Below are 27,766 nucleotides of genomic sequence, written 5' to 3'. Positions count from 1 at the left end.
CTAGCTCGTGTAATGCAAGTGGCATCAGAGATATCGATGTCGATCTTCGAGCTGCATCAATTCATGCATGTGCTATCAGATTTCCAACCACAAGGGTTATAAAGTGCATCAACATTGCATCGATTTGCCCCATTGAGGTTAAGCCATCGCCAAGGTATGCCAATGGCAGATATCCACAGTGGCGGCATCCATTTCGCTTTTGGATTGTATCGATATGACCAAACACATCAGTTCATGTGCCCATCATCTCCCGGGCTGCGTTGCGCCTTCAACATTCACTCATCGCTGAATAGGATTGAGGACATCGTGGTGGTAGTCGAGGCAAGGAGCCTTGTGGTTGCCAGAACCAAGCGCACCCGGAGTCGTAGCCGTACGTCAAGGGCCGTATACCTCGCAGCTCGTGATGGCGACGGTCTGGTGGTCGCAATTGAACGTTGGGTCGGTTTGGTGAGAGCACTTTAGAAATGGTCAAACCAAGACTTCCAACAATATTCTCTTGAATCAGTACATGGGAAACTTGGATATTCCGAAATACATTCTCTGAACAATTCATTCAAATAATATGACGAAATCATGATGACCACTACGTCGCATCCGCGGAACCACGGCGGTCCTGACGAGAATGACCCGAACGTTCGCAAGCACGTCCAAAAGAAGCTGAATCATTGCCAGAGGCAAAAAGAACGACCAGTCAAAGTTCGCAAATCGTTGGAGTCATCGCTGCCTCCTGGTCAAACCAAAGGGCAAGCGTGGCTTGTCTTGGACATTCGACCAAGTCGATTCCACTTTGCCTTCAATGATGCATGGCGTTTGCAAGTTGTACACGGAAGCACGACTTCGTACATCAAAATGTCGGATATTCAAGCTTCCAAGGACGTGCGCACTCTGGACGCCATGGATTTTCATTGCGTAACGAGTTGGTCGTTTCCTGGACTTCGTCTGCGAGGCATTCCTGTGTCGTCGCTTCTTGCGCCTATCGTACCGATTTATGCTGCCAACGCGAAATGGAAGTCTATGGTGCAATATGGGGCGGACAAGTACTCGACGTCGCTACCACGAGCCGCGGTGGAGGCCAATGAAGGATATTTGGTTTTCGAGGTCGAAGAGAGTGCGACGGGCGAAAGGAAGCCACTGGGCCACGAGCATGGCAGCGTCCGCATTTGGTTTCCTCGATTGTATGGATACAAAAGCGCCAAATGGCTCGTGCGGCTCGAATTTTGTGACGAGGTGGTCGCAGGATTCTGGGAAACCAAGGGATATCACGCTGTGGGCGAGGCAATTCTGGAGCAGCGCTTTTCGGACGAGCCTGCTGGAACCGTCGCCAAAACAATCATGAATCCATTCAACGCATGGTTTTCGTGGTATGCGATGAATTTCCCGGCAAACTTCTTGGCCGCCCAGCAATGCCTGAGCTTGGACATTCGGCAAACGCTGTTCAACTGGCGATTCTACTGGATGATCCTGACGTTCTGGGCGTGCTTTCCGCTTTATGGGCTCTTCCATGGCGGCAAGTTGATGCTAAAGTTGGTGCTGAAGGGGCAGGTGGTCAAATTCCACGCAGAATGAACGGTGTGCCTGTCCCTGGCTAGTCGAAACCCATGCATTCGTAATGTAAACACCGACTCATGTGCTCGCAAATTGGTGATTTGAGGTTACGCTAATGTGACAACCGAGGGGTTAGTTGTCAGAGTATGGATGGAAAGGCGAAGGGAGCCCCGTTGGGTTGTCGTCCAGCTCGGCGTCTACCGCATCACGGCAGGATCCACTATCAATGCAGCGTCGAAATGACTCGTATTGTCCGGAAAAATGTTGGAGTTATCCGAATTTTATGTCGTAAGAATGCAGGTGAGAATGAAGCTCATTAAAACCACCCGAGTAGTACAGGCGATGGATGCTGCGGCGGCGGCGCCCGTGCAGTCTGTCCCCGAGTCGAACAAGCGAACGAAAACCAAGACGACCGCGCCTGTCAAGTGTCGTTGCAAGGCTAGACGATGCACGGACTGCCAATTGTGCATAAAGTGCCAATGCGCCTGCAATGAACTACCCCGGCGCCCTTTGCAACCAATCGACGGGTCGACAAAGATGTCACCTTCGAACCACTGGCCCAAGACGACGGAAGGCGGGTCCACATACGAAATTGTTAGTGCCAGACGGCGTGCATCGCGCACGAATGAACTAGATCCTCCCCAGAGTTCAATGACGACGCCGAAAGATGAAGATGCCGCTGCCGCCACATCGCACAACCCATCGCCCAAACGTCCGGATAATCCGAAACCCGTATCCGAACAGTCACAGGCGTCCTCGGGAGGCACCAAGGTCTGGGCCAAGCTGACATGTCGATGCAGGGCGCGGCGGTGCGCAGTATGTACGGCGTGCTCAAAGTGCTCCTGCGCATGCAACAGTGACTCCAAGTCGCCCACGTCTGACAAGCGCAAAGTCGACGAAACCCCAGTGACGCTGCCACCGTCTAAGAAATCCAAAGCTGCAGTTTCCGTCAAGCAGTCCACACTTCGACGATATCCTCGGCAGAATACAGTCCCCACGATAGATATCGACTCAAAAGAGTCCCATTCAGACGCTGTGCGTCGTCGTCGGTCGCCGCGAGGTGGCACTTCCGCCAAACACAAACACGAAGAAGCAGTCAACACTGCCCCCAACCAGATCGCCAAAACCGACGTCTTGGACGACGAGGCTGAAGCGACCATGAGTATGGACGAAGAAACGCGCAAGATGGATGAGGAACTGAGAGCTTGGATGGGCAAGCGATCGGACGAACAGGAAGAACTGACCCAACTGGAGAAGCAGATCTATGAACTTGAAGGATCATACCTCCGCCGGAGCCAGCACGCAGGAAACATTGTCAAGGGATATGCAGACGCGAATGTGTTTGTGGCCGAGATGGCGAAAGACGAGGCCCAGGTGGACACACCCGAATTGGAGGCGGCGGTACAAGCCCAGCGGTTGTTTTCGCATTCGTCGACGACGTCGCCCGCCGAGCCATTCAAAGCTGCCGCAGAAGACGCCGCAAGGGACATTACAGAGACGCCGGCGGCCAAGTAGCAAGATTTCTTCATCGACAGACGAGCAAGGCTTGCGCACAGATTCCATATTGCCCTCCTCGTGTTATATATTTCATTAACATGTAAAATGCATGAGTGTCTCCAGTCCCACCATCACGGACGCGACAAACTGAAAAGTGCCCCATCCCGTCGAGATCCCAAGGACACTGGTGACGCCTGAAATCGCCGCGCAGATGATGGACACGCCTCCGGGAATGATCACCCAAAGGAACAGAATGCACCACAAGTGCAGAAGGACGTGGGGGGCATCTGGAGTTGTAGACAAGTCGTCTACACACGCCTCACATCAGGACTACGGATGGTTTGAGTAGCGAAAATGAACCTGGCACGGGCTTGGCCAACGCGGTCAAGTAAACGCGGCGCAGGGCGAGACGGTTCGCATTGCGAGATTTGGTCGGGTCGACTTGGAACTGGGGAAGGTACTCAACATGCGCTTTCCCGGACAGCGTGAAGATTCGACCGGGCGGCCACAGCTCAAACGCGCCGTGGACGACAGCCGGGGTGATCGACTTGTTGACATCCGATTGAAGGTAGAACGGACCTTTCTTGAAATCTTGCAACTAGATGCAAATTGAGCATGGAGCAATGCGAGTGGGTCGTACTTGGCCGCTCTTAGACCGTGACCCTTCCGGGGAGATCGCGACGGACCGACCATACTCGATCACAGCTTTTGCCAGAGCTTTCAAGCTGCGCTTCGACGCTTCCCTGCGAGCGTGGAATTGGTGACGTGTCCTAACAATCCAATCGACGAAGGCAGTACCGATTCGATCGATCAATGGGAATGTTCCCAAATCCCCAACGAAAGCCCCATCCGACAATGGGAAGCATGAATAAGGCCTTTTTCCCGATAAACTTGAGCGACGTTGGCGATGTGCCTTGGATCATGAGCCCGTCCAAGTTGGAGCCGTGGCTACATGGAGATGAATCAGAGTGGCGTCCCACGGAACGCATGGACGGCACACTACGTGAACATGAGGATCGTCGAGTCCTTGAGATTTTCCATCTTCATGTTGTCTCGGCCAGAAATTGACACTTGGATGCCCGCCGCGACGCACAATGCCATTCCGAACGCAGTTTGAAGCCAATCCATGGGTAAGTAGTAGTTGGGCACGCCAAGTTTTCGCAAAATCAAGTGCATCCATCGAAGAGGCACCAAAAAGCACACGATGAAGAAGCCGCCAAACATGATGAGCGCAAAGGTCGCGGCTCGCACGAACATGTACACTTTTTCGACGATGGATCGGTTCGACGGTTGAATTTCCAGGGTCAAGAGCGTGCGAAGGGTGTCCAGGCGCGTGGCAAAGCCTACCACAATCGGATCATTGCACTGAGATAATTCATCGGACGGTGCAGTCGCGCCAGGCTCTGTCAGAAGGGACTCGTGCAACTTTAGGAGCTCTTCTTCAATGTCCAACCGAATGAACTCCACAATCTTGTACAGCTTCTTGCGCTCGTGGTTCCGTTGTGCGAGGGTGGTGGTTTTCTTTAGCGTCTCCAGGGACGCGAGGAACGCTTGGACGTCCGCTTCAATCGCGGTCAACCTCGATGATGTCGAGAGGTTCTCCAATGATTGTTCCATGATGGCCAAAACGAAATGAGGGTTTCCATGGAGCTTTTTTTATCACGCCGTGGGTCAACAAGTCACTGGGACAAACTATAGGCGGTGTCCAGATGAGGAGGGGTCATTTTAAAAAATGCTATGCGTTCTTGCTCATCGCTGCTGGAAACGAGGGCAAGTAAAGGATACGAGGGCCGCGGATTTGACGTGGCATTTTTCCTCGAGGATCGAGCACACACCGAGGATGCTATTGTGGCATGCCACCCGTGACGTCAGCGCATCGTACAAGGAGAATTCCTTGCTTGGTGTGTGATATGCGAAAATGCATGTATTGACCCATTTTCCCAATTTAGCCAATCAGACGCGACGTCGTTTCGTCAACATGAATGATGCCGATACGGTACACGGATGACGTCTACATGTACCCAAGTGACGAGGCATGCCAGTCGATGGCACGAGGGGGTTTTGCGCTGACACACACTTGAACGGCAGCTCGGCTGCGCATTGGCACCAGGGAGCAGCGAGTAGGCACGTCGTAGCGACGAAGGAACGCGATTGCTTGCTGGCAGAGCCAAGACGGCCACTGCCGAAGCCTGTGTGACCGGAGTCGGGATCGACTTGAGTTCAGTCAATGGGCCCACGGTGATGGACCGGAAACCGACATCGGTCGATTTGGCCGTGGTTTGAACGCTGTTGGGGTTGTTACCTCTAGCACGCGCACAGCAGGAGCGAGGTTTGTCGAGAACAACGTGTTGCGCGATCGCGACGGCACCTTTGGATCGTACGAAGCGTGTTTGGAAATGCGCTGCATTGATGGACATCTCTCAGCGTGCATACCGCATAGGACACTGCGGTTGGTCGTATTTCGCATGACGTTTGCGGCCAGGGTCCGCAGAAGTTTAGTGCGGCGACTGCAATCTACTTTATCGATACGACGCTACGAGCCATGCATGCGAGTCATGAAGGCTGCCGTAGAGATGATAATTCCCTGCGCATTTGGCATCCAGGGGTCTGAACATGCTGCCACTGACAGAGCAGCCTCAGTTTCGGTGTGTGTTGGTATGGCGACGCGACTCGGTAGTCAGCGAATTTTCGCAAAAATGTATCAAGATTTTTGTCAAATTTGGCGAGGGTTAGGTTCCCGGATAATATATTCCGGACTTCTTCTCGTCCTTCATTTTATTGTAATATTCCAGTTTTGTAAGGAGTATGGAATTTGTATTTTATTCTGTCCTGGGCATTCGTTTCTTTCGGAAAGATCGATCGAAATTCTTCGGAGGTGGCAAGTGCCTTCGTCCCAACCGCCGGCGCCGTCACGATGAACTTTAGCGCCGCCGATGAAGCGATTAGCTTCCTTCATGACTTCCATCGAGTGTTTGGTGGCCCTGAGAACTTCTCGCCCTATGACCCAGCGTATAAGAAATTCCTGCGCCATGTCACGTTGGGGTGCTTTGGCGTTGGCGTTCTCATCATGGCCATGTTGCTCCTGATTGTGGTTCGTCGTGTCATGGCATTGGGCTCGGCGACCCCCAGCCGCGCCCCTCCGTCATATGCTGCGTACACTCGTCTTCGACGTAATTGGACCCACCAAGGCTCAAACGACATTTTTGCCGTCCTTTTGCTCGGTTTCACCGCGTTGAGTGCTTTGGGGGGATTGTTAGCCGAAGCTCAAGTGGATTACAGCGTTCACCGTATGTCGTATGGCATGCACAATGTTTCGAACACATTTCACTCTATCCATGGCATTGGGACGAACGTCTCGGTCTTCGCGCAAGAAGTGCGAGCAAACACAGACGACATGCTGCTGTCGTTCCATGATTCGTTACCGGCAAACGCTAGCGAGCTTTCCTTGGAGGCCATGCGGTACGCAGTACTGTTTTCTTTGTGTTTATTGACGTCCCTGTGGCGGTAGATTGGTTCACATTGCGCACTCGTTTGCCAACTCGACCTCTGGCCTGCCCTCCAACTTTTCGCATCTAGCAAACCAGTGGGAAGAAGCGTACTTTTGGATGAAGTCGTCGACGAACGGGATCATTTTGACCATGACGCTAGCGTGTTTTCTCGCGATTTCCGCGATCGGGTGGTCCATGTCCCCGGCGCTACGCATGGCGGTGTTTCTAATCCTTGTCGTGATTCCGTCGTCTCATGGGCTTTTTGGCATCTATTTGTCCAACTCGATCGAGTCGGCCGACTTTTGTGTCGCCCCTGTCGCAAACACAAAGTTGCTGTTCCACAACGATTCTGCCATTTCGTTCTTTGTCGAGTGTCCCGCCAACGCGACGTTGTTTGGGCCGACGATGGCCAATTTCCACGCGAGTTTGCACGATGCGGCCTCGATCGTGCAGTCCCTGGAGGAATTTGCCAAGACCCTCCCGGAAGCGACCCGGAAGCGCCTGCAAGTGGGCTACTTGGACCCGATCTCGGACCAACTGGCGGCCATGCAAGCCCTAGAAACGGCGTTTTACACAAACGCTGCGTGCCAGTCCGTGGCGACAACCCACAAGGACGTGGTTGCAACGTGGTGCAGCAGCGGCATCCTCGGGCTCTTTACGCTGTGGGTCCATCAAGTGGCGCTGTGTGCGATGCTCTTTTTGAGCGTGATTGCGCTTGTGTCGGTATTTGAAGACGTCCGCGCCAAAGAAGAACGTGTCGAGATGCAGTATCACTTGCTTTCGACCTACGAAGAAGACAACATTGAACATCTCTACATGAGCCCCGAGTAACGACGCGACGAACTTTGAATGGATTTTATATATTGCCTAGTACTCTTCCGACTTGGAATGTGCTCTAGATGAACCCGAGTAACGAAGCGACGAACTTCGAATGGATTTTATATATTGCCTATACGTATAGTACTCTTCCGAGTTGGAATGTGGCGCGCGGAGAATATGCGTCAGCGCCACCGCCTTGCCTAACGTGGCAACCGTTTGTGTTGGCGGCACGACGTTTTGTGCATATGGGAAGATGGCAATGCGGTGCCTCCTTGGACGACTTGCGTCAGTACAACTGGTCCATTGGACTACAAACGGCTGCGAAATATGTTGCCATTCCCATTTCCGTGGACGCTCGACGTCGGTGTCGTTGACAATGCCTCGACCACTTCATACGTCGCCAGTGCGTGTGGACTTTGTAAACGCCGTCCAGACTGAAGTGGCGTTGGTACTGTTGTCCAAAGTGACGTCCTCACGACTCGCCACGGGGGTCGTTGTCGGCGAAAGAAAAAAGCACAAGCACGTCGCTCGCGTCGTTGTGTGTGTGTCCAGAGGGACATTAGCCAAATGCAAGACCAGAGATGCGAACGAACGTGCATTCAAGGGGGTGACATCTACCGGGCCTTTTGCTTCTCCGCAGGCACGGTGAACACGGGAATGTTCAGGACGGTCTTGACTTCCATGATGACGGTGAACACAATGTGTACGTACGACGCGAGCGAAATGTAAAAAAACTCTTGGACGAGCAGCGACTCGACCTCTTGCCCGACCACGAGCATGCCTTGGACATGGCAGAAAATGTAGTGGCCGGCCACGTAGAAGAGCGGGACGAGCGTCTTGCGGAACGGGTGGAACTCTTCTTCGCACAAGTGGGCGAGCATCAAGTGAAGCTACGACGACGCCGTCATCACGGGAGTCCTTTAGAGGACGACCATGGCTGGGACGTACCAGAAGTTTGCTGTTGAGGAGCCCGGTCGTCCACAAGAACATGCGCGGGTGCACGCTGAGGACGTTCGACGGAGAGTGGAGTGCCCAGAAGATGGCAAGGCCGTTGAACAAGGCGAACGGAATTAGTCGTGTCATGGCGACTACCAGCGAGCTCTTTTGCTTGGACACAGTTTGCGCCACGTTGTAGATGCTATCAAAGAAGTTTTGAGCCCAAGAAAGACGAGCACAACGATGGAGGTGCATCGACGTACTTGCCCAGCACCGTGATGGAGCTCGTGGCCAGCATCAAAAACAAAAACAACGTGTTGTTCTGAATACCGTCGACGAATGTTTCTTCGCGCCAGAAGCCCGTGCCCAACGCAGCCGTGACGAGCTTCAACGTGACCCCGATGAGCACACCTTCCGTCGGCCCGTTGATGATGGGCAGTTCGAGCGACCCGGTGTAGTATTCCTCCCACGTGGCCCCGATAAACGCAAAATTGATCCACAACACCATGAGTACGCTCTTCCAGCCAACGCCGAACTGAGCCACGGCCGACATCGTCATGCTCCCGACCGTGCAGTTGATTGCGTCGCATCCGTGGTCGAAAAGGAGGCCGAGCGGGCTGGACGTGCCAGTGCGCCGGGCTTGCTTTCCGTCAAGGTTGTCGAGTGTCTGGTAGAAGAAGAGCGCGACGGCCGAGAACACGTACACCCACGTCGGGGCGTCGCCTTCCAAGTTGGGGCAGTGCGACGCTACAATCCCGTGGGATACCGTGACAGCGATGAGTCCCAACAATGTAATCTACGACCGACGCGATGCTGACGATTGGGGATGCAAGTAAATGATATCGTACGCACCGTGTTCGGCGCAAGCCACAGCGGGATGAACTGGATGAGGTAGTTGTTCATCGGGGTCAGCACATGCTTGTAGATAAGCGAATGGTCCGTTCCTTTGTACGTGTACAGCTTCAGGTTCTTGGAACCTACCTGGGACACGTACTTTCCAAAGTACATGTCCTTGGGCGGCGCGGCCATGTCGTCGGGGGAGCGTGGGGCCATCGGCACGGTTGGGAGGATCCGAGGGAGCGGCTGTGACCTTTAGTCTCTCTGCCACGCACCACTGTCATCCGGATAACGACGTCGGTGTCCTTTCTGAGCCAATGACTGGCTGAGTATTTGGACCAATCAAAAGGCAGGAATCCGATGCATGTCGCCGCAAGTTGAACCCACCGGTGGCACGGGAGCAGCGAGTGGTCGTGATGCGAACACGATGGACTGCGCGGAGGCGTCAGTTGTTTAGGCCAAGGCAACCTGTATGCACACGCTAGCTGCATGGGTAACCAGAAAGGGCGCCGTCACGGTGGCAAATTCCTAAAGCATCGGGATGTGGACACTGTAGCACGAGTCTCTCGTTGCTCGCCATCGACTGTTTAGCTCTTCGACACGACGTGAATATCTGTATCACTGGAGAGCTATCACGATGGTTTTCTCTGCCCCTTCCACCACGAACACGATCGAGAGAGGAGAGTCTGCAGGCCATGTTGAGCCAGTGCTCCGAATCGAGAGTCGGCGTGAACGGTTTTATACACATCCATGGCATTCCTAGTGCACTTTGCACCGACACAAATGACGTCTGCGTTGGCGACAACGTGCCACATGAAGAACGTTCGCGGAATTGCCGGCACAACTTGCATGGACAGCGAAGGACGCACACACTGCTGCCGAGTGTTGTCTTGTTCAAGACGGTCAAACTCGAAAGGATGGCTCTAGGACAGTGCTGTCGCCCGCGCCAACTGGTCGACCTTGTCGTTCCAAATGGATTTCCAGTCGCGCTTGTTCGTATGGGCCTTGACATGATGCCACAGGACGCGCCTGTTGCCCCTTGTCAGCGTCAATTGATGGAGCAAGTCGACATTTTTCACCCTAAAATCCATCCAACACAGTGATGTTGTTCTGGCTCTAGTTCTTCATGACGTACGCTTCGCCGTCTGCTTTGCGCCAGTTGTTCTTGATCCATGTTGGCAGCCACTCCGTAAGAGATCGGATCAGCAGCATGCTGTCGGAAAAGATGTACAGCGGTTGGATTTGGCTCGGGTCTTGGATGTTTGCTCGCTTCAGCGCTTCCAGCGCCGCCAAGTACTCAGCCCTGTTGTTGGTGGCAGCAGCAGCCTGCCCCATCGGGAGCTTCTCCGCCACATTCCACGATTCATTGTGCGGAAACACACACGCAAACGCTGCCCTGCAGGAGACTTTGCCGTTGCCGATGGCGCTTCCATCACAGAAAGCCACGAGTGTCGAAGGGTCCAGGGGATCTGGGTCAGTGGCCAGGGTGCCCATCGTTCCTCCGACCGCGACAGCGGCTTGGGCACGCATGTACGTTTCCGCCTCTTCCAACGACGAAAACGACTTGTACGTGGCGTTGAAATAGTTGGTAACATGGGGTTCCACGTCTGCCCATGATGAGAAGATCCCGCGAACGCCTTTTCGACCTTTCGCCAATGCGTAGTACTTCGTGGGTGGAGCATTCGTTGTTCCTGGCGCAGGACAAGCCGCCGCCTGAGAGCGAGACGACGTTGCCACCACAGGGACCGTCTTTAAGATCGACCCAGTTGGCTCGGGACGATGCCGGGCCCAGTACGCGTCGGCGTCGTGTTTCGTGGAAAACTTGCGAAACTCAGGCTGGGGAAAGTTTAATATTGCACCCTCAACGTCGCCCCATGTTGCAAACACGCCCGTCGAATGGCCTTTGGACACCACATAGTGGGGTTGTCGCCGAGCGGCGCTTCCATTTCCCAGTGGAGCTGCATCAGTTCGTTGGCGCGTGCGCAATGGAGCGACAGTCGTGGCTTCGCTTGGAATGCCGTCGTCCAGGCGAGGGCGTTTCCGAAGTACAACGTTATCATGCTGATTTAGAAAGCGTTCAGCCTCTGCTTCAGTGTTAAACTTCTTGAATATGGCCGATGGATAACCCGTCACTTGCTCCTTGGCTCCGTTGTCCCATGCCGTGAAGATGCCGCGCGACCGTCCTGCTGCAACAGCGTAAAACGGCATTGCTGGAAAACAACATTCGACATAGTGCCCGCTCGCTCAAATTAACTATGTTTGTATAGCCTCTTGATCTATTGCAACACATCATGAGAGCACGATGCCAAAACTACGGACCCCGTTGGGTTGACTGAGCAACACGCTTGATGAAGTGCAATGCACCGCCATCTCCACACTCTTCACCTGACCATGACTGCGCGACAGAGGTGATGACGATGCTGGCGAGTCGTACGAAAGTCAGAATAGTCCTAGTGCGCAATCGAGATGGTCAATTTTGGCTTTTTGCTTCGAAACGTGGTCAAAACGAGTCCAGTATTTGCCATTCCACGAAAACGCTCAAATTTCCCCGCGCTGATTGATGCTGGCGGCGTCGGCGTGTCCGGTGGGCAAGGCTTTCCCCTGCAGTCATGCCCCTCCAGTCGAACGTGATTCTACTAGCCAAAGAAAGTGAACCAGTTGCTCCAAGTTGTCCGAGCCATTCACCAAGACTCGTGGAGGGTATTACCTCTTCCTATCAAGGCATTTCGTTCGAGCGCCGTTCTGGAGAGGCATTGTGTTGAGCATCACGATACTCCATATCCTGTGGGCTTATCGGCACGATGGGAGCCACCCAAGCTTCGCGACGGCACCCGGCTCTGCCGTGTATTCTGCAGTTCGTGGCCTAGTTACTCGAAACGGTTTGACAATGCACCATCACCACCTACAAGGCACAGAGATTTCAACCAGTCTGTTTCATACCCGCAAGAAATGATGCTGCCCCATCTGCAAGCTCTACAGTTAGCGGACGCGACTTCGCTCTCACGATTGAAATGGAAGTGTGCGCTGGGGTTGAGCAGCTCGTGGGGAGGACCAGCAAGCCTAGCCTGAACATGATGTTGGTGACACGAACAAATCAGCGCCGTCGCTGAATGTTAGCAAAGGAAGTGCCGGCGGTCGGCTTTGGAGGTCAACCGCGCGACAATTTAGTTCATAGCATACATGTCCTGCACTACGACGAGGGTGCATATTTCAATAATCATCAGATGCAGGGTGGGGGCTGGCTCGTATTTGGATGGCACCAGGGAATGGAAGCGCCGCGGCAGTGGAGTCGGCAGTCGCGTCGTGTAGGCATGGTGTACATTGTGTTTGCAATTCTGTCGGACGAAATGCTCAGTGCTCCATTTCCTTGGCATGGGCCATGCACCACCCCTTTTTCTGTGCCCACTTCAAGCACTTGATCACCTTGCACCGCTCGCCGCCGCCATGCATGCGGCATAGCTGCTTCAAATGAGCCTTCTTCTTGCAACCCCCGACAGCACAAAATTTTCCTCCACCGTGAGACTTGCACAGTCCACGCGATTGGGATGCGCGCTTGCAGCCTTCAAAGCGGCATCGAGAGCCCCCGCCGTGGGCAATGCACAATCCGCGGCTTTGGCTGTTCTTGACACACCCATCAAACGTGCATTGACGAGCACCACCATGCTTCTTGCATCGTTGGTGGGACCGGGCGCGGTTCGAACACCCTGCTTGGAGGCAGATCTTTCGCGCAGCGCCAGATGGTGAGTAGAAAGACATCTCGCTTGAGTCGCTGGGTGTGAACGGCTGTGCGGAAATGGTCAATCGACATACCAGCGGCTCGGCTTTGATGACTGACTCTTCCTTGACGACAGGATCTGGTAAACGCTGTGTGACACTTGGTCGTTGGGCGTTGCCCCTGTTTGAATGCGCCGCAATGCAGGGGGCAAAGGGAATTCGCTTTTGTTTTTCTTTGTCGTCGTTCTTGGGTGCTTCGTCGTCGAATGTGCACGGGAGTGGGGCGATTTGGCTTAGCTCTCGCTTCTGCGTAATCATAGCCCAGTCGTAGTTGAGGTATTGGTTGGGATACGTGGCAAGCCCTCCCATGTGCACGTTGCGCATGCTTGGCGACATGCTGACAACTTGGGCGTTGACGTTGGCAGTTGGTGCCGAGTTTTCATCGTAGTCGTCTGTCAGGTCCAAGTCGTCGAGCTCGAAGTTGAACGGGTCCAACTCCATGTCGAAGAGGCCCTTCTCGAGGAAGAAAGGCTGGTGTTGATCTGATACAGAGTCGGACGTGATGTGGAGGCTGGTCGGGATATTCTTACTCTCGTCCTGGAAGGAGTCCATGCGCATGATGCGCGGATCCAGCTGCGGCGGAGCACCTAGTCGTTTCGGAAGCGCGTCAATGCTCATCTTGGTTCTCTGTCTTCTGGCGAATCCCGAAATGTTCAGTGCAACTGTAGATCGTGCGCCATCCAAACGACAGTCACTCTGAACGGTATCTCCGATACATTCTTTCATATGTTTCGTGTTGGTATTCCGACAGCCAACGGGCCGATCGGGACATTGATCTGTTCTTTTAAATTTAAAGAATATTTAAAGAACCATTTACCTCTACAATGAATTTAGAAATGCCTGTCGACCGCGCCATTCGTCCACAATAATGTTCGGGAATTTCTCGAAGACGATCAACATTCTGTTTTGTTCTTCGAGCGCACAAGAGAAACGCTGGGTCGATACATAGATGGTTTGTATACTGTCCTGCAACGCCATCATATTAAAATAAATTCTCCACCACCTTGCCCAGAAAGTACAGTGATGGTCGTTCTACCCGTCACGTCACATGCTTGCACAGCAAACGTCCCCCCCCTCGTGCCTCCGACGCTTCCAACTCACTACTCATCACACGGCCGCTTGCCCTCAAGCGCGTTTCTTCGTCCAGTTGTGCAGCTCGTGTTCGATGGCCCCCTGTCCGGTCCTTCCAGCGCGCAAAACATGGACGAGACAAACATTCCTGTCAACTCGCGTATTTTTCCCGGCCATGGAGCAGTCGGAGATGGGCACCTGTCCCCTTGAGCATGCATTGCTTTCCTCAAATGGAGCGGGATGGAGGGGCTCTTCGACACACAACCTTTGTTGTTCGCGGCAGTGGCGCCAGCGTGTCAATGAATCGCAAGATCGAGCTGGCGCAATGTGGTTGGTCGAAACGGAATGTATGTATTCCTTCTACGAATGTCCATCTGATTCTGACCGCACCGCGTTGGCGACAGCGCCGACGTCGACATATCAGGAGGAAGAGCGTGAATTAGTGGTTATGCGGCCCCCTGGTCGTTGAGGACGTACTCGGGCGCAGGAACATCCTTGGCCTCACGGGCCTGGCGCCTCAGACGCACCACAACCACCACAAACGCGACGACTAGCGCTACAACCACGACGATAGCTGCAATGGCGACCCCTCGCCACGTGCTACTGCTGTCTGCATGCGAAGTTGGCACGCCGTCGGTACTCGAGGGGGAAGGAATGCGCGGGGCAATAGTCTTGTTCGGGGTCCCATCGTACACGTCATCAGTTTCCATGAGTCGCTGGCCCAACGACGACTTGACGGTAAATGCTATCGGCGCCAAGTAATCCAAGCACGTCACGTCCAAACTATCGAGCCCAGCCACGACGAAGCTGCTGACAATCGTCGTCCCGCACGGGACCTTGTTCTGCAACACCAGACCACCGTCAAGCGCAAAAGGGACGATGGAAGTGTACCTGCAGCGTGACGGGTGTGTTTAGGATCGTTCCGTGGGCAGACGTGGGGAACTCGATCAATTTCTTGGCCGTCCCGACGAAGCTGTTGAGCTGATACTTGGCAAACTTGGGGGGCGTCTGTGGGTCGAGGAGCCCGCTCATGAGGAGGACGGACGTGCCAGCCGGGATCGTAATTGGAACGTCAAAGTACTTATCCGTGGGGTAGATGAACCGGTACTTGGACGGAGCGACCCGCTCGGACGCACAGCCAGGGTCCTTGCCCCCGCTGGCCAGGCAGTACATGGTCACCAGGTTGGACGTGTCGGATGCAATCGATGTGTTGATAAATCGCTGTTGCAGCGTTGCGCGGGTCGGCGTTGGGAACGTGAAAAGCTCCGAGAGCGCCACGAGGTTGTACAGCATGCTCGAGTCCAACGCATCCGACTCATCGGAGGCGCCTATGCTACTCACGTGCATGTCACGTCCTTGACTGAGAGTACATGTGGAGTTGCGTTGTACATGTTGTAATACGCCGTGATGAAGTTCGAGACAGCGGTCGCATCGTTCGAGTTGCATCGGTTGATGCGGTAGATGAGGACCTACAACAAAGAATGAGATGCGGCGTAGGAGAGCCCTCGAACCGGAATGAAACTGCGTACGGCCTGCGATTGCAAGAGCTGGCCAAAGAGCTGGCGAAGCAAGTATGACGGCGGCATGGAACTCAGCGATTGCAGGAAGGCCCCGCATGCCGTGCCTTTAGGCTTTGCATCCAGCGACGTATAGATGCTCTTGAGGGTGTCTTGGATGGTGGAGGTGCTGAATTTAGCGCTACAGAACGCGTCCTTTCCACACTGCGCCAAGAAAGTTTGGCCGATTTCGTTCATGTTGACAGACCAGTCGGCAAACGACAGCTACAGGCGACCGTCAACACAAAGCAAGGACGAGGAAAGGCGTGAAGCACCTTTTCGCCAACCTTGGACCCGCTCTGAGAGACAACCCCGTCGAGCACATACCCCTTCACGTTGGGGTTTCCAAGCTGCATGAGTCGCTGGACGAGGTAAGTGCCGTAGCTGACGCCGTACACGGTGGTTTCGCCTCCCGTCGTGCCGAAGAGCGAAATGAGGTTCGACAAGTCGGTGGCGGCGCTTGTGGTCGAATACGCCTTGAGCAAGTTGACTGTATCCAGAAAACACACGCGTGTTGGAAGTGAGGGCTACAAGTTTATGCAATTACCATCGGCATCGTCACCCAGCTGTGTGTTGACATCTTGGATGCAGGCGGGGAAACTCTGCGAGTTCACGCTGCCCTTGGTCGGGCTCCCGGACGTCTCGACTTGAGATGCCACACACGACAACAATCCACTTCGGCCAGTGCCTCGATGGTCCATCGTGTACACATCGACGGCTCCGCCCAAGTACGAGCCTGGGGCGTCGTACAGCGCGGCCATGATCCCTTCCACTGCGGACGAGTTAGCCAGTCAAGAGCGAAGCACGCCATCGAGAGACAAGAGTCGGCGTACTATTGACGGAGGACGCGCCAGGGCCGCCTTGAAGCACCCAAAGAGACTTGGCGCTGGCATTGCTGCGACCACGAGCGGCTCGCATTCGCTTGACAAACACATTGATTGTACCGTTGGAGGCGCAAATTCCTTCATGGCACAGTGGCATCGTGATCTCAGCACATTCAGCACTTGTCGCGGCAGCCGCACCCAACGTGATGGAGATATCTGTCGCGGGATTCACTATCAGGGAACGAAAGATGGCGTTTGCAGGGTTCTGGTCGTCAAATCGCCATCCACGCAAGGTCAGAGACTCGACATTGTTGGCCTGGCCAGACGATGTCGGCGAAGGGGCCGGCGCAGGTGTGGCAAACGTGCGGAGGTTGCAAGGGTACCATCCGTTTATCTTTTGGGCACCGAGTGTGTTTGCCAGCGCAGCCACCGCGGCAGGCACAACGAGGTACTTCATCAGAAAAGTTCAAGTGTGGCAGAGCATTGCTTGTCGAGCGACCGTATGTAATAGAATCATGATCACGCGATATTCAATTAATAATATAATGGACCCTTTCTTGACTTTATTCAACGTTTGTACAGGAAAATCCGAATGTTATAAAAAGGCCACGAATTATTAATCCGACATGAATCGCATGCGCGATCGTGCCGTATGATGCTGTGAGGTCGAGCGGACGGCGGCGATGCATTCCCGCTAGCATGCAGTGTACCTGATCTAGGAGTCGTCACTGTTACTCGATCCCAGCACGTCCATGCTGAGCGCTCCTGAGGGGCTTAGTTGTCCTCGAGCGTCCTTCGTCGTCCTTGTCAAACACTGAAATAGGTCCATCGAAATGTCGCTAGTCTGAACATGATTCTTGAAGGTGGAGGTGAAGCGAGAGTCCGCTTCTTTCGGGGGCGAGGGTGCTCCGGCCAACCTTTAAGCCTCCAGGAAAACAATCGTTCCAGGCGCGACACAAACGGGGCTGGGTCCACTTCGCCACGCGAACCGCTGCACATCACACCAATCAAGCGCTCAGGCGTTTGGTCTCCGTCACCCATGGCCGCTCCTCGCATTGACGGATCTGTACTCCATGATGCCATGCGACAAGCCCAGAGTCCTATCCTCACACCGAGTGGGGAACCAGGATAAATAACGAGGTGAGATTTGAAGGAGTGTTCAATTGATATATTTTGTTGGCCCTAGCGTCGTGGCCTAGAGTGTTGGGAAATGGATCGATCTGTGGTCGCAATGTATGCCATGGAGAGCCTCGACTTGTTTAGCGACCTCCGTTGCCAGCACCGCCTTTGCTGGAGCCCGCGCCGCGGTGGTTGCCACCCTTCCCAGCGTCTTGGTCCTTGCCCTTACCCTTGGTGTGCACACCCTTGTTGCTTCCAGCTCCTTTTTGTGGTTGAGGCATGTTGTTGCCGAGAGAATTGTCGAAGTGACGATCGACTGAGGCGGTTGGGGACATCGCGCCGCCCTATAAATAAACGTGCCGTTTGCGGTTTCACCAACCGCCTCGAGCAGATCCTTCGTGGGCGGCCTGAAACGACACGATGAAACCGACACGAAACGGTCGTCGCGCTGTCCTTGCGGCGTGACGTTCGATCTGTTGAGATGGATGCCTTGATGGGGTCACCCTCGCTGCATGCTGGAGCGATTCTTCCTGCCAAAGAGTGTGCGAGCTAGCATCGGCGGGCTATTGCATTGTGAGCTCCAGGGCAGCAGAGATGAAGCGTTCCCTTGCCCGACAGTTGGTAAGAACGCTGTCAGATCGCTCGCACGTGTGTCTGGACGAGCGCGGCATGTATATCGTTGCCATTCATTGTAGGGATAGCAACACCTCAAACGCAGAAACATCCTTTTGATAATCGACGATAAAGTGGACTATTTCCACCGACGACAGGTCGACGGCGTGGTTTACAATTCCATGCGTTGCAGGATGTACACATGCGCCTTTGTCACAATCGCCAACCGACGAAAGTCAACGCGGTCGAAGGCGTCGACGACACCGACCACGACAAACTCCTACGCATCTCCGTAAAACGAAAACGTCCGCTCGACATCCTCGCACCTTCTTGGACGGATGCGACGGGTCGGCCGTCAAGAGGTAGTCGAACGGCGCAAAATGCGCCGTCGTATTGAACCCTTCGGTCTTGACGTACCTGCCCAAAATGCATGAGAGAGGCGTCCAACATCGACACGTCGTACGTCCATGTCGACGATTGCTCGCCGAATCGAGACACGCCAGTCATGGCTGCTGCAACGTCGATGTGCACCGTCTTTGGAATGTGCTGGACCGTAGAAGTAAGCTCGTGAAGCCGTTGAAAGGCCACGCCGCCTGGAAATTCCATGTGAATGCAATGGGTGTTCGGTCCCTCGTCGAATGAAAGCACTCACCAGGATAGTTTGCATGCGACGCGAGAGTGAACACAACGGATCCAGCCAGAGTTAAGACAATACTACCGAGCGCGACGACCACTGGCCACCGATTCTGCGAGAGGGCGTTCCTTGACTTAGCCGTAACTGGATGACGAGGATGTTGCATATGTACCTTGGTGCGATTACGCCAGACCTTCGTTGCACCCTACATATAATGATCACATTGCAGAAGAGTGGTGAGGGGTGAAAGAAATTTTCAGGTCGGAGCGATGACTTACAACAGCGGCCACATAGTTGAGCATCGGGACCGCGTTCAGCACAAACCGAAGCTCCTTATGCGGCAAAAACGAGAACAGGAAAACGTACAGGACGACCTAGCCCGACCACCACCAGCACCACCGATGAAATTCAATTCACGGGAGCAGGACGACATGTACCGGAACAAAATACTTGCAGGTGGCGGAATCCACAAAAGCTGCGGCGCGCAAGGTCTGGATCATCTCAGGAATGGACTTCGAGCCACTGACAACTGAGCCCAGAGATCTACACCACCGGGACAGGACTTGAAGGCTGAACGCGGAGGAAGTTGTGGTGCGTACGTGGCCCCGAGGGGCAAGAGCAGCACGGTCGTGAGCATGATGCGAGGAAGCGCTGACGCAAAGTACCAATGGAACGGGTGGGTGCCCCACTCGTGGCTTTTGTTCAGCACAGTGTTAAACCAGAGGACTTCTCCCTCTGGCCACAGCCACCGTTGCCTAGAGTAGGAAGGGTGAGTTTTCCAGCTGACCGGAAGGAACGATAGGAATTCCCACCAAAAGAATGAATCGACAAAGATCGTGGTTGCAAGTGCCACGACTGTCGACAGCACACCAGTGGCAATAGTCATGACGAACGAAATCTATGCATGTGCGTCATGCGGGTGGTGGCCTGGTGTGGCGCGTGGGGCTAGACCTGACGAGTGACGAGCATCGAGAGCAGAATTGGAGCAAACAATACAGCCGTATCACCTCGGAACACAATCGTGGAAATACTCATGAGCGCGATAAAAGCCTTGGGCTGGTTCTATTGTGCCCATGCCATTGAGACGAATGTTTGGAGCTTGACCAAGAGGACTACAATACCTTCATCCAAAAGCTGTACGCCACAAAGACCAGCATCTACAGGATCGTCGCGCATGCACGAGAACCAACGCCGATTTCTTACCAATGCAAAAGTGTTGGGCAACGTGCGACTCATGTAATACACAACGTGAAATTGCACCATTGACACGAGGGTGAACCACACGCCGGTGTCGCAACCGTGGAGTGTTGAGATCGTTTGCTTGAACGTGCGCCACGCAAGAAATGACAACGTCCACAAGGACGAGCGCACCAGGATCTGCATGGCAGGTTTGGACGGGCGAAGAAAGTGCAAGAACGGAGACGACAGCAGGGCGACGGGCAACGCACCAAGGAACGTTCGTGGCACGACACCGGGAAATTCAAAATGGTCATACTGCGTTAGGTTCACGCCGTGGTAGAGCAAATCATGGCAGGCTTGCAAGTTGAACGATTCTTCTACTTTGGCGTAAGGAGTGAACCACACCTGGAACAGCCCGATCGCATACAGCGCCACATCTTCCATCATGTCCCTCGTCCTGCCGCGTGGAATCGTGGAATCAATACGGGGCAATTGCATTACATAGCGAAAATCCATTGGACTATTTACCGAAGTAATCACGAATGAAAAGAGAATTCCTCTTCCTTTTCATCCAATCAAAACCGGCATTCGAAGGGACATCGGAGCCGTGTGCTCGCCTAATTCTGCCACCGATTCGATGCGGTTGCACACCTCGAATACGTTGTCGTCGCTGATGTGCGGCCATGGAACACAGCCCAGCATCACGCGGAATGCCTGAGCAAGCAAAACTACCTTCAATAGCCCAGAGTACCGTTCCTGGTGCGGCGCCTACGACAAATTAGGTATTCGACATTGCAACGTTGTTCGTGCCTTGGCTACAAGCACAATCTACTCGACAAACTACATTGACTCAACTTCCAGCGACTGCTCGTCAATTGTCGGGAGCACGTGAATTTGTGTTCGCGCGACTTTCGACATGGATCGTGTGAACGGGATCGGCTTCCCCGACACAGTCATCTTGTCCTTGCCCAGGACGCACTTGGGCAATCGTACTGCAGGAGCTTTCGGCGTTCTTAGCAAGGCCATCCACTTGGTCACGACCTCCATCACGTTCGACACGGCATCGTTCTGTTGGTGTCGATTCATGGGTGATGGTTTCGGCATTGGCTCGTAATGGAAAGTAGCGGCCAGAAAGCAACCGAACGCGATCCAGTCTCGCAGGTCTGCGTGGTCCCACACAAGCTTTGGTCGCCGGCCATCGTGCAGCAGCGCCATGAAGATGGCCTGTTGACCAGATTCAATGCCAACCGTGGATGGCAGGCACCGTTGTGCAATTTCTTAACTTCATGCATCTGGACGTGGGCGATGTTTCGTACGAGACAAGGTACAAAGTACATTCATGTCAGTATTTTCAATTGTATGTTTGTCGTACATTGGAAATTGCATGTACGGCAGGGGTCATCATGTGTTGCACGGATAATTTATCCGAAATGAAGAAGAACTGATACCAGATCAATTACCTGTCGAAGTGTCCACGACACAGGGACCGAATGCGCCCAACGGACCGAAGTCGGCCGACCGCGGATGGCAACGTCCTCCTGTTGGAGCACATCAACTTGAGCATTCAAGAGAGTGGAGATGACGCGACTTCATCTGGGATCTTTTACCTCAACGTGCTGGGATGTGCACGCGATCCACGTGTTCAACGCATGGTGCACGCCAATATCGGGCTCAGTCAATTCCACGTCTTGCCCGACCAACCCGTGGGCCAACGAATCAATGGGGAAATCGCCCTGTTTTACCCCGACTTAGATCAGTTTGCAGAGCATGTGGCCAAGCAAGCCTACCCGCACGAGTGGAAGAATTGTCGGTCGAACCACCTTCCGCCGTCGATCGCATCGTGGGATTTTGCAAATGCATCATCCTTGTACCGTCATATCCAGCTGCTCTGCCCAAATCGAAATGTGTTCAAGTGTTTTCAGGCTCCTGAGGACTACTCCAGCGCTGTCGAAGCGATCGGTACCCAACCTGGCGCGCATTCTCTGGGAATGGGGATGGCCTACATCAAGTTTTTCGTGCGATCAGGCATTGCTCTCGGCATTGCTCGGTTTTATGAGGAGTTTCTTGGTGCCACATGTACCATGGAGAAGTCAAGCGATGGCCAAGTCGTTTGTGCAGTCGAATGTGGATCCATTCAACGGCTGCTCTTCGAGGAGGTGTCGTCGGACGTACAGCTCCAGCCATACGATGGCCACCACATCTGCATCTACATCTCTGAGTTCGAGTCGTCGTTCTTTCACTTGCATGAGCGACAGCTCACGTGGAACAATCCGCTCTTTGAAGACCGCTGCGACTCGTGGGCCGAAGCCGAAAAGCACAACCAGTATCGCATTTTGCGAGTTGTCGACCCTGCCACCGAGACACTTCTTATGGAGCTCGAGCATGAGATTCGACCAGTGTCCCACTCAAGATGTCCTCTGTATGCCAACCCCAATTCCGTTTCCACGATCTCTAGTGGAATGTGAACGAATCCCATGCATATGCCCCCGCGTTGCAACCTTGCAACACCCGTGCTAGAGCGAGCGCCTCCCGCAGCGACTCTGCTACACATCCAAATGGATGATTCAGAGGCAGAATTTCGTCGAGTGCACGAATCAAAGAAATGTGCCGACGTCCCGTCCATGGATGGCGCGAGTTGCATCGCGGTGATGAGCCCAGCTACGAGACGCCCCTCCATCATCTACCTGGGAAGGGGTAGCGCATGCACGGAGTCAGCGCAGTGGGCGTCAGCAGGCGAAGGAGCCATTCAAGATATGTTGCTTATTATAGTGGTTTGTGTATGCCTCCTTGGATGCCGTTGGTGCTCATAACTGCAGGTTGTAGAATTCTTGGATTTTGTAAATAAATGATATTGAATAAATATTTCATTATTCCTTGGCCTCGAAGGCCTTGTCAAGATGCTTCGCAACAGACTGGCCACGTTGTGGCACAAGTCATGCCGGACGCGAACGGAGGCAAGGGCTTCGATAGCCACACATGACACCCAAGTTCCTGGAGCTTCTAGCACTATGGCATGTCCTGACCCCGACCCTCGCGATCCATCGACGCTCGTGGCGTTCTGTGATGGCAGCGCACTTGACAACGGCAAGACGTCGTGCAGAGCGGCATTTGCGTGCGTGTTCCCGCATAATGAAGCATGGAATGTGGCGGAGAAGCTACCGACAGTGCAGGCTGCTGCCACGAATAACAGGGCAGAATACTTGGCGGCACTGGAAGCGTTCAAGCGAGCGAACGTCCAAGATCCGAGCCAGAGGCTGCCCTTGTACATCTTCTCCGACAGCATGCTCTTGATTCGATCCATGACGGAATGGTTGCCCACGTGGATCAAGAAGAACTGGCGCAAGGCAGATGGAAAGGAGTAAGTGATCCTTTCGACCCATGGCAAATCCACACAACGTCCTCCGTAGGGTGAAGAATATCGACCTCTTGAAGCAATTGAACCACGCCAGGGGTCAACGGGTCGTGTTATGGCGGCACGTTAAGGCCCACACAGATAAGAAAGACTGGGAGTCGATCTGGAATGATCGAGTCGACCAGCTGGCCCGCTCAACGGCGCAGTCCGAAGGTCCATCGCAATCCTAACGACTAGTAACCCCATTTGCCTCGTCTTCCAGCACGCTACATGCTTCTTTCACAGTAGTTCTCCATTTCCTAGCCATCTGAACGGCGTGGCTAGCCCATGTCGTACTCGAAAGCTTGTGCTGTTGGCCCAGGCCACATGAAACGACGCCACGTCCTCAAATCTGTGTTCTTGGATCGTTTGCGATTTTTGGGCTGGTCATAGCGTTGTATCGATCCTCTTGAACTTGAACACACTTCAAGGAGCATCTTGTGGATAACAGACTCGGGCAGCATACAAATGTGTGCTTCGGGGATTGCCCGTTGCCACATAACACGTCTGGGATGGTTTGGTCGCTTGCTCGGGGAAGTCCCGATGAACATTCTCGATGAGATGGCTTAAATCAGACATGATCCAGCGCGTCAATGGTTGTGAAGCAATTTCGAACTGCTTGGACCTTGAGTCCAGAGAAGCAGCAACGCAGATCCGAACCACCAGGAGAATGCATCGCGTGGTGTGTCTTAAACATCATTGTACCAGACAAAATCATTATGGTCTTAAGCAGCACGCACAGGTCGCGGCGGCAACACGCCCACGTTTGAAAAGGAAACGATGGATGTTCCGCAGAGATGGTATGCGCGCTCGAGCCAAGCAGCACCGAAGGGATGCGTGTATGCCCGACCAAAGCAACGATCTGTGAATACTTGTTCGCATCCTCCTCGAGCATACCGATCTCTGACCCAGTGTGCTCCAACCAAAGCAACCATTAGGGGTCGACTGCCCTGACGTACGCCCAATTACACCCGTCGGTGCGCTGACGCCAAGTCGTGGTTTCAAGGGGTACCCCCAACACTCGTGCGACAATACAAGTGCATATGGCACTGCGAGAAGACATGGATCGTGTCACTCCTATGAAGTGTCCATTTGCCGTTTGAACGGATCGAAGATTGTTTCACACATTTGAAATGTCCACTGTGAGAAAATGCGTTTTTTTAGACTGTCGGTTGCGAAACACAATTGGTTGCATCGTCGATCTCGGCAACCGCGATGCAGCATGGGTTCTGGGGACCCGTCACGAGCAACATGGACTGGTGCGGCGAGGGATTTGAATGCTGAGCGACGCGGACTCACACGGATGCAGGTGTGAAGACAACTACGCGTGGTCGTACTATATTGCCGAGTGGTGGAACACGTGGAGGTACCATGTCCCGAACCCAACGAGAAATCTCATGCACGTGTTTCGTGAAGCAATGTGCCGTGGATCGCCGTTGCAGTCTACGCCATGTACAAGTCGAGCGAAGCGTTCTTGGAGTCGAATCAACCAGCGTCGATTCGACGGGCGTACTGGGTCCCGTTGATCGTGTTCAGCGGGTCGTTTGCGTTTCACTCGTCGTTGACCCATGTGGGCCAGCAACTCGACGAGTTGCCCATGCTGTACGGGTGCTTTTACTTTCACTACGTCACGCTGCGCCACATCCCCGGCATGAAGTGGACCGTCCTGGGCTTGTGTGCCCTCATGACGGTGCTGATGATCATCTTTCGCCAGTCCATCGTGCCGTTCATCATCTCGTATGCTCTTCTGGTACGCTCGGTCCGTCGTTTGGGCAGTTCTAACCCGTGTTTCTACAGGTGATTGGTCTGCTTGTACGTAGCTACCACCTCATGACGACGCACCACGACTTGCTACAATCGCAGATCCTCCAGCGAGGGTTCTACCTGTACGCGGTTGGGTTTATCTTGTGGGTTGTCGATCAGCAGTTCTGCTCCATCGTCAAGCCACTGCATCTGCATGCGTTCTGGCATCTCTTTTCCGGCGCAGGAACGTTCTACTGGATCCAGTTTGCGTGCGCGCACGAGTTTGTCGTCACCAAGAAAGGCCTCAGCGTCCGCAACATTGCAGCGGTCCTCCCCTTTGCAACCACCTCGAAAAAACCACTCGATTAACGCATGTACAACATGCACCCGAAATGCTGCTCCTCGTTGTTGTCCTTCTCACGCATCACCCACCATATCCGCCATCAGCGACACTAGTTGCAGCGCTCTCGACCACCCAGTCGCAGTCGTGGAGCGCTGCGTGGAATGTCGTGCCTCAAACAGCTTCATGTTGGCCACCATTTGTCGGCGCTGGAGTGGGGACACCGGGGGGACCATCGGTGGTGTCGAGGCATGCGACGCGAAACATAACGTTCATTTATGAGTTGGACCGATTGTCTCTATATATGCTACTGACCAACCAAGCAATCGCTCTGGACACAAGTACAACGAGTGCTTCCTTGTAGCCGCCGCCGCCGACGCACTAGAGGAGCGACTTGGCACTGCTTTTGAGGACGCTGACGATTGCAGACGCTTTGCAGTCCATGGCCGCGTCGGCTTTGGCCAAGCCCTGGACCAACACAAGCCCACACTCCTTGACAAATGCCTTGCCTTCCTTCCCTTCCAGTTGCAACTGCGACTTAATGAACGCCATCGGCACGGATGGCTGGTACGCTTTGCACATAATTTTGAGCGCCTGCAGCCGCATGTGATTGGCGTACGCGTCCATGAGGTACCCGCTCATTTTGGGCGGGGTGTGGTACAGCTTGAAAAACGTTTGGTAGTCGCTAGCAAAGACAGCCTCCCGCACCGCGAGGGCGTGGCGCACGACCGCGTCTTGGCGATCGGTCGGGCGCACGAGCGACAACGCGCGGTACATGCCAACGTTGCCCGAGTTGTCGGATTTTGCTTGGAGGCACACATAAATAGAATACAGAATCCGATACGCCAAAAACTCGGCGCGGTTGCCGTCGATGCCGTGCTCGTACAGCTGCGCGAGTTGGGTTTGGCACTGATTGAACTCATTCATGTCCCCTTCTTCCAGCGCCACGCGGGCGTGGGTCTCGTACACCAGCACGGTAAAGTCGTTCTTGATGTGCTGCACCTGAAAACCAAGGCCATGCTCGAGCGTGAGACGATGGACGTGCGCGCTGCGGCATCGTACCGTGCAGTCTTGGCGAATCGACTTCATTTGGCTCACGACATACAAGTAATCACACGTACCTTCCTTCCACTTGTGTCGAACCAGGTCCAGCGCTTTCTTGAGAATGGGTTCGGGCCGTACGGCCGACGGGTGGGGCGCCTAAGCCAGACACGACGGTCGTGAGCGGTCGCGACGATGCGGTGGGCGGGACTCACGGATGTCAGCCGCAAGTAGTCTTTTTCAACTTTTTGGCACGTGCCCCGAATGATCATGGCGTCGTAATCCAATTCGCCTTCGTCGTTCAATACTTGCAGCGGGCCGGACGGCGTGTCAGGCGTTCGATGCGCATTCGCGTGGAAGCTGTCTTTGAGAAAGCGTTGCTGGCGCTGCAACTTTTTGTGGTCGCCGTCGTCAAAGCCAGAGTCCGCATTGTGTTTTCGCTTCGTGGCCTTTTTGTGGTGAAGAGGCCCCTTGGACTGGTCTAACGGGATGAAGCTATCGGTAAATGGAGAGGGTTTGCCTAGCGATGGCGGAGGATGCATGGCCGTCATGGGCGGACGGGGTGGGACCATGCCACCGGAGAGCATTGGAGGACGCAATGGAGGGGGGCGCATTGGCGGGGCTGGACGAGGGGGCGGCTGTATTGGTAACGCAGAGGGGACGGCTGGCGGCGCGCCATGCTGCAACGGCAATGCTTCCGCGTCCCAATTCTTTGTCCATAGTTTGTTGGCTGTTGTCGCGGCAGTAATTTTCTCCTTGAGAATCGACTGAACCATGGCCTTGTCGGCGTCAGTGCGGCATTTTGCGAACGCTCGTTCAACGTACGACTTGAGAGAGGCAGGCCATTGGGTTGCTCCTTGGGTGGCGGGAGCGGCGGTGGCTGGGGGAGGTGGAGGCTTACTTACGACTGTAGGAGGGGGGTTGTCTTGGAATTTGGATGGCTTGTATGGCCGAGGAGGGGCGCTGGCGATGGTCACAGAAGGTTCAAATTTAAATGCTTGCGGCCGTGGAGTTGGCATGGCCTTTCCTGTGTTCCATTGCCACTGAGCAGCTGGGGAGGAATTAGACGCTACTGAACTAGTACTGGGAGCTGCTGTTGCTGCTGCAGATGGAATCGTATTCCATCGGCTATTGTTGAGCGCAGCAGCTGGTATCGGCCGAGGCGGTGGAGGGCCCGCCAAGTGCGGTGGCCGTGGAGGAGGCACCTGCGGTTGAGCAGGCACATACTGGTACGCCTGTTGCGGACGCTGGAACGAGTACTGCTGTGCTTGCTGTGGAGCAAACGGTGGACGCACCGGAGGGGGTCGTGCAGGTGTGCTAGATGCATAGAACTGGGCGTACCCTGCGAACTGGGCGGCGC

General features: G+C 54.3%; 13 protein-coding genes across 18 annotated transcripts; 5 read left to right on the top strand and 8 right to left on the bottom strand.

Moving 5' to 3' along the window:
• The first annotated feature begins 565 nt into the window (after positions 1-565).
• Positions 566-1,638, top strand: H310_00743 (hypothetical protein). The gene has a single exon (XM_008863627.1). The coding sequence runs from the start codon at positions 574-576 to the stop codon at positions 1,564-1,566; it is 993 nt and encodes a 330-aa protein (XP_008861849.1). The 5' UTR covers positions 566-573; the 3' UTR covers positions 1,567-1,638.
• A 218-nt stretch (positions 1,639-1,856) lies between these two features.
• On the bottom strand, positions 1,857-4,666 carry H310_00741 (hypothetical protein). Its single transcript, XM_008863625.1, has 5 exons — positions 4,046-4,666; positions 3,841-3,990; positions 3,683-3,785; positions 3,403-3,640; positions 1,857-3,350 (listed from the first exon to the last, which is right to left on the bottom strand). The coding sequence occupies exons 1-5, from the start codon at positions 4,657-4,659 to the stop codon at positions 3,136-3,138; spliced, it is 1,320 nt and encodes a 439-aa protein (XP_008861847.1). The 5' UTR covers positions 4,660-4,666; the 3' UTR covers positions 1,857-3,135.
• Positions 2,334-3,060, top strand: H310_00742 (hypothetical protein; the record flags this gene model as incomplete). The annotated part of the gene is made up of 2 exons (XM_008863626.1): positions 2,334-2,365; positions 2,403-3,060. The coding sequence occupies 2 exons, from the start codon at positions 2,334-2,336 to the stop codon at positions 3,058-3,060; spliced, it is 690 nt and encodes a 229-aa protein (XP_008861848.1).
• Positions 4,667-5,849: 1,183 nt separating the features above from the next.
• H310_00740 (hypothetical protein) lies at positions 5,850-7,493 on the top strand. Its single transcript, XM_008863624.1, has 2 exons — positions 5,850-6,501; positions 6,551-7,493. The coding sequence occupies exons 1-2, from the start codon at positions 5,957-5,959 to the stop codon at positions 7,359-7,361; spliced, it is 1,356 nt and encodes a 451-aa protein (XP_008861846.1). The 5' UTR covers positions 5,850-5,956; the 3' UTR covers positions 7,362-7,493.
• A 434-nt stretch (positions 7,494-7,927) lies between these two features.
• Positions 7,928-9,393, bottom strand: H310_00739 (hypothetical protein). The gene is made up of 4 exons (XM_008863623.1): positions 9,138-9,393; positions 8,549-9,081; positions 8,298-8,487; positions 7,928-8,239 (listed from the first exon to the last, which is right to left on the bottom strand). Exons 1-4 carry the CDS (start codon positions 9,336-9,338, stop codon positions 7,964-7,966), a joined length of 1,200 nt encoding a protein of 399 aa, XP_008861845.1. The 5' UTR covers positions 9,339-9,393; the 3' UTR covers positions 7,928-7,963.
• A 367-nt stretch (positions 9,394-9,760) lies between these two features.
• Positions 9,761-11,330, bottom strand: H310_00738 (hypothetical protein; the record flags this gene model as incomplete). Its single annotated transcript, XM_008863622.1, has 2 exons — positions 9,761-10,202; positions 10,258-11,330. 2 exons carry the CDS (start codon positions 11,328-11,330, stop codon positions 10,046-10,048), a joined length of 1,230 nt encoding a protein of 409 aa, XP_008861844.1. The 3' UTR covers positions 9,761-10,045.
• An 880-nt stretch (positions 11,331-12,210) lies between these two features.
• H310_00737 (hypothetical protein) lies at positions 12,211-13,539 on the bottom strand. Its single transcript, XM_008863621.1, has 2 exons — positions 13,427-13,539; positions 12,211-13,378 (listed from the first exon to the last, which is right to left on the bottom strand). The coding sequence occupies exons 1-2, from the start codon at positions 13,512-13,514 to the stop codon at positions 12,474-12,476; spliced, it is 993 nt and encodes a 330-aa protein (XP_008861843.1). The 5' UTR covers positions 13,515-13,539; the 3' UTR covers positions 12,211-12,473.
• Positions 13,540-14,360: 821 nt separating this feature from the next.
• H310_00736 lies at positions 14,361-16,843 on the bottom strand. 2 transcript variants are annotated; one of them, XM_008863619.1, is made up of 7 exons: positions 16,357-16,843; positions 16,071-16,295; positions 15,799-16,013; positions 15,479-15,748; positions 15,357-15,436; positions 14,859-15,300; positions 14,361-14,809 (listed from the first exon to the last, which is right to left on the bottom strand). In XM_008863619.1, exons 1-7 carry the CDS (start codon positions 16,802-16,804, stop codon positions 14,414-14,416), a joined length of 2,076 nt encoding a protein of 691 aa, XP_008861841.1. In that variant the 5' UTR covers positions 16,805-16,843; the 3' UTR covers positions 14,361-14,413. The 2 variants fall into 2 exon arrangements, with proteins under 2 accessions (XP_008861841.1, XP_008861842.1); XM_008863620.1 differs by having other exon boundaries at positions 14,361-15,300.
• A 1,235-nt stretch (positions 16,844-18,078) lies between these two features.
• On the bottom strand, positions 18,079-20,389 carry H310_00735 (the record flags this gene model as incomplete). Of its 2 annotated transcripts, XM_008863617.1 has the most annotated exons (12): positions 18,079-18,358; positions 18,405-18,495; positions 18,542-18,671; positions 18,731-18,824; positions 18,885-18,917; positions 18,991-19,086; positions 19,150-19,255; positions 19,312-19,467; positions 19,525-19,610; positions 19,664-19,774; positions 19,834-19,869; positions 19,916-20,389. In XM_008863617.1, 12 exons carry the CDS (start codon positions 20,387-20,389, stop codon positions 18,251-18,253), a joined length of 1,521 nt encoding a protein of 506 aa, XP_008861839.1. In that variant the 3' UTR covers positions 18,079-18,250. The 2 variants fall into 2 exon arrangements, with proteins under 2 accessions (XP_008861839.1, XP_008861840.1); XM_008863618.1 differs by having other exon boundaries at positions 18,079-18,495.
• A 243-nt stretch (positions 20,390-20,632) lies between these two features.
• H310_00734 (hypothetical protein) lies at positions 20,633-21,168 on the bottom strand. The gene has a single exon (XM_008863616.1). The coding sequence runs from the start codon at positions 21,104-21,106 to the stop codon at positions 20,732-20,734; it is 375 nt and encodes a 124-aa protein (XP_008861838.1). The 5' UTR covers positions 21,107-21,168; the 3' UTR covers positions 20,633-20,731.
• Positions 21,169-21,350: 182 nt separating this feature from the next.
• On the top strand, positions 21,351-22,707 carry H310_00733 (hypothetical protein). The gene has a single exon (XM_008863615.1). It carries the CDS (start codon positions 21,382-21,384, stop codon positions 22,354-22,356), a length of 975 nt encoding a protein of 324 aa, XP_008861837.1. The 5' UTR covers positions 21,351-21,381; the 3' UTR covers positions 22,357-22,707.
• Positions 22,708-24,461: 1,754 nt separating this feature from the next.
• H310_00732 (hypothetical protein) lies at positions 24,462-25,439 on the top strand. Its single transcript, XM_008863614.1, has 4 exons — positions 24,462-24,541; positions 24,592-24,648; positions 24,699-25,032; positions 25,080-25,439. The coding sequence occupies exons 1-4, from the start codon at positions 24,498-24,500 to the stop codon at positions 25,392-25,394; spliced, it is 750 nt and encodes a 249-aa protein (XP_008861836.1). The 5' UTR covers positions 24,462-24,497; the 3' UTR covers positions 25,395-25,439.
• A 178-nt stretch (positions 25,440-25,617) lies between these two features.
• Positions 25,618-27,766, bottom strand: H310_00731 (hypothetical protein). Of its 4 annotated transcripts, XM_008863611.1 has the most exons (5): positions 27,232-27,766; positions 26,622-27,185; positions 26,428-26,565; positions 25,985-26,367; positions 25,618-25,937 (listed from the first exon to the last, which is right to left on the bottom strand). In XM_008863611.1, exons 1-5 carry the CDS (start codon positions 27,250-27,252, stop codon positions 25,904-25,906), a joined length of 1,140 nt encoding a protein of 379 aa, XP_008861833.1. In that variant the 5' UTR covers positions 27,253-27,766; the 3' UTR covers positions 25,618-25,903. The 4 variants fall into 4 exon arrangements, with proteins under 4 accessions (XP_008861833.1, XP_008861834.1, XP_008861835.1 ...); XM_008863612.1 differs by having other exon boundaries at positions 26,622-27,766; XM_008863613.1 differs by having other exon boundaries at positions 25,618-26,367.

Source organism: Aphanomyces invadans (genome assembly GCF_000520115.1).
Source record: "Aphanomyces invadans strain NJM9701 unplaced genomic scaffold supercont1.1, whole genome shotgun sequence".
Classification (NCBI taxonomy): Eukaryota; Oomycota; class Saprolegniomycetes; order Saprolegniales; family Verrucalvaceae; genus Aphanomyces; species Aphanomyces invadans.
This window is presented reverse-complemented; position numbering and strand designations above follow the sequence as displayed.

Bases quoted from the DNA above. Each gene is read 5' to 3' on its own strand.
- H310_00743 (XM_008863627.1), top strand. From the start codon at position 574: ATGATGACCACTACGTCGCATCCGCGGAACCACGGCGGTCCTGACGAG.
- H310_00741 (XM_008863625.1), bottom strand. From the start codon at position 4,659: ATGGAACAATCATTGGAGAACCTCTCGACATCATCGAGGTTGACCGCG. The intron at 3,641-3,682 runs GTACGACCCACT...ATTTGCATCTAG, and splicing joins CACGGTCTAAGAGCGGCCAA to TTGCAAGATTTCAAGAAAGG. The intron at 3,351-3,402 runs GTTCATTTTCGC...AGGCGTGTGTAG, and splicing joins GTTGGCCAAGCCCGTGCCAG to ACGACTTGTCTACAACTCCA.
- H310_00740 (XM_008863624.1), top strand. From the start codon at position 5,957: ATGAACTTTAGCGCCGCCGATGAAGCGATTAGCTTCCTTCATGACTTC. The intron at 6,502-6,550 runs GTACGCAGTACT...CTGTGGCGGTAG, and splicing joins CTTTCCTTGGAGGCCATGCG to ATTGGTTCACATTGCGCACT.
- H310_00739 (XM_008863623.1), bottom strand. From the start codon at position 9,338: ATGGCCCCACGCTCCCCCGACGACATGGCCGCGCCGCCCAAGGACATG. The intron at 8,488-8,548 runs GTACGTCGATGC...CTTCTTTGATAG, and splicing joins TCCATCACGGTGCTGGGCAA to CATCTACAACGTGGCGCAAA. The intron at 8,240-8,297 runs GTACGTCCCAGC...GCGTCGTCGTAG, and splicing joins TCCTCAACAGCAAACTTCTG to CTTCACTTGATGCTCGCCCA.
- H310_00737 (XM_008863621.1), bottom strand. From the start codon at position 13,514: ATGAGCATTGACGCGCTTCCGAAACGACTAGGTGCTCCGCCGCAGCTG. The intron at 13,379-13,426 runs GTAAGAATATCC...ACTCTGTATCAG, and splicing joins GGACTCCTTCCAGGACGAGA to ATCAACACCAGCCTTTCTTC.
- H310_00736 (XM_008863619.1), bottom strand. From the start codon at position 16,804: ATGAAGTACCTCGTTGTGCCTGCCGCGGTGGCTGCGCTGGCAAACACA. The intron at 15,749-15,798 runs GTGCTTCACGCC...GGTCGCCTGTAG, and splicing joins GGTCCAAGGTTGGCGAAAAG to CTGTCGTTTGCCGACTGGTC. The intron at 15,437-15,478 runs GTTCGAGGGCTC...TCTTTGTTGTAG, and splicing joins CCGTACGCAGTTTCATTCCG to GTCCTCATCTACCGCATCAA.
- H310_00734 (XM_008863616.1), bottom strand. From the start codon at position 21,106: ATGGCGCTGCTGCACGATGGCCGGCGACCAAAGCTTGTGTGGGACCAC.
- H310_00733 (XM_008863615.1), top strand. From the start codon at position 21,382: ATGCGCCCAACGGACCGAAGTCGGCCGACCGCGGATGGCAACGTCCTC.
- H310_00732 (XM_008863614.1), top strand. From the start codon at position 24,498: ATGCAGCATGGGTTCTGGGGACCCGTCACGAGCAACATGGACTG. The intron at 24,649-24,698 runs GTACCATGTCCC...TGTTTCGTGAAG, and splicing joins GAGTGGTGGAACACGTGGAG to CAATGTGCCGTGGATCGCCG. The intron at 25,033-25,079 runs GTACGCTCGGTC...GTGTTTCTACAG, and splicing joins TCATCTCGTATGCTCTTCTG to GTGATTGGTCTGCTTGTACG.
- H310_00731 (XM_008863610.1), bottom strand. From the start codon at position 27,425: ATGCCAACTCCACGGCCGCAAGCATTTAAATTTGAACCTTCTGTGACC. The intron at 26,566-26,621 runs GTGAGTCCCGCC...TGTCTGGCTTAG, and splicing joins ACTACTTGCGGCTGACATCC to GCGCCCCACCCGTCGGCCGT. The intron at 26,368-26,427 runs GTACGATGCCGC...CTTGGTTTTCAG, and splicing joins CGATTCGCCAAGACTGCACG to GTGCAGCACATCAAGAACGA.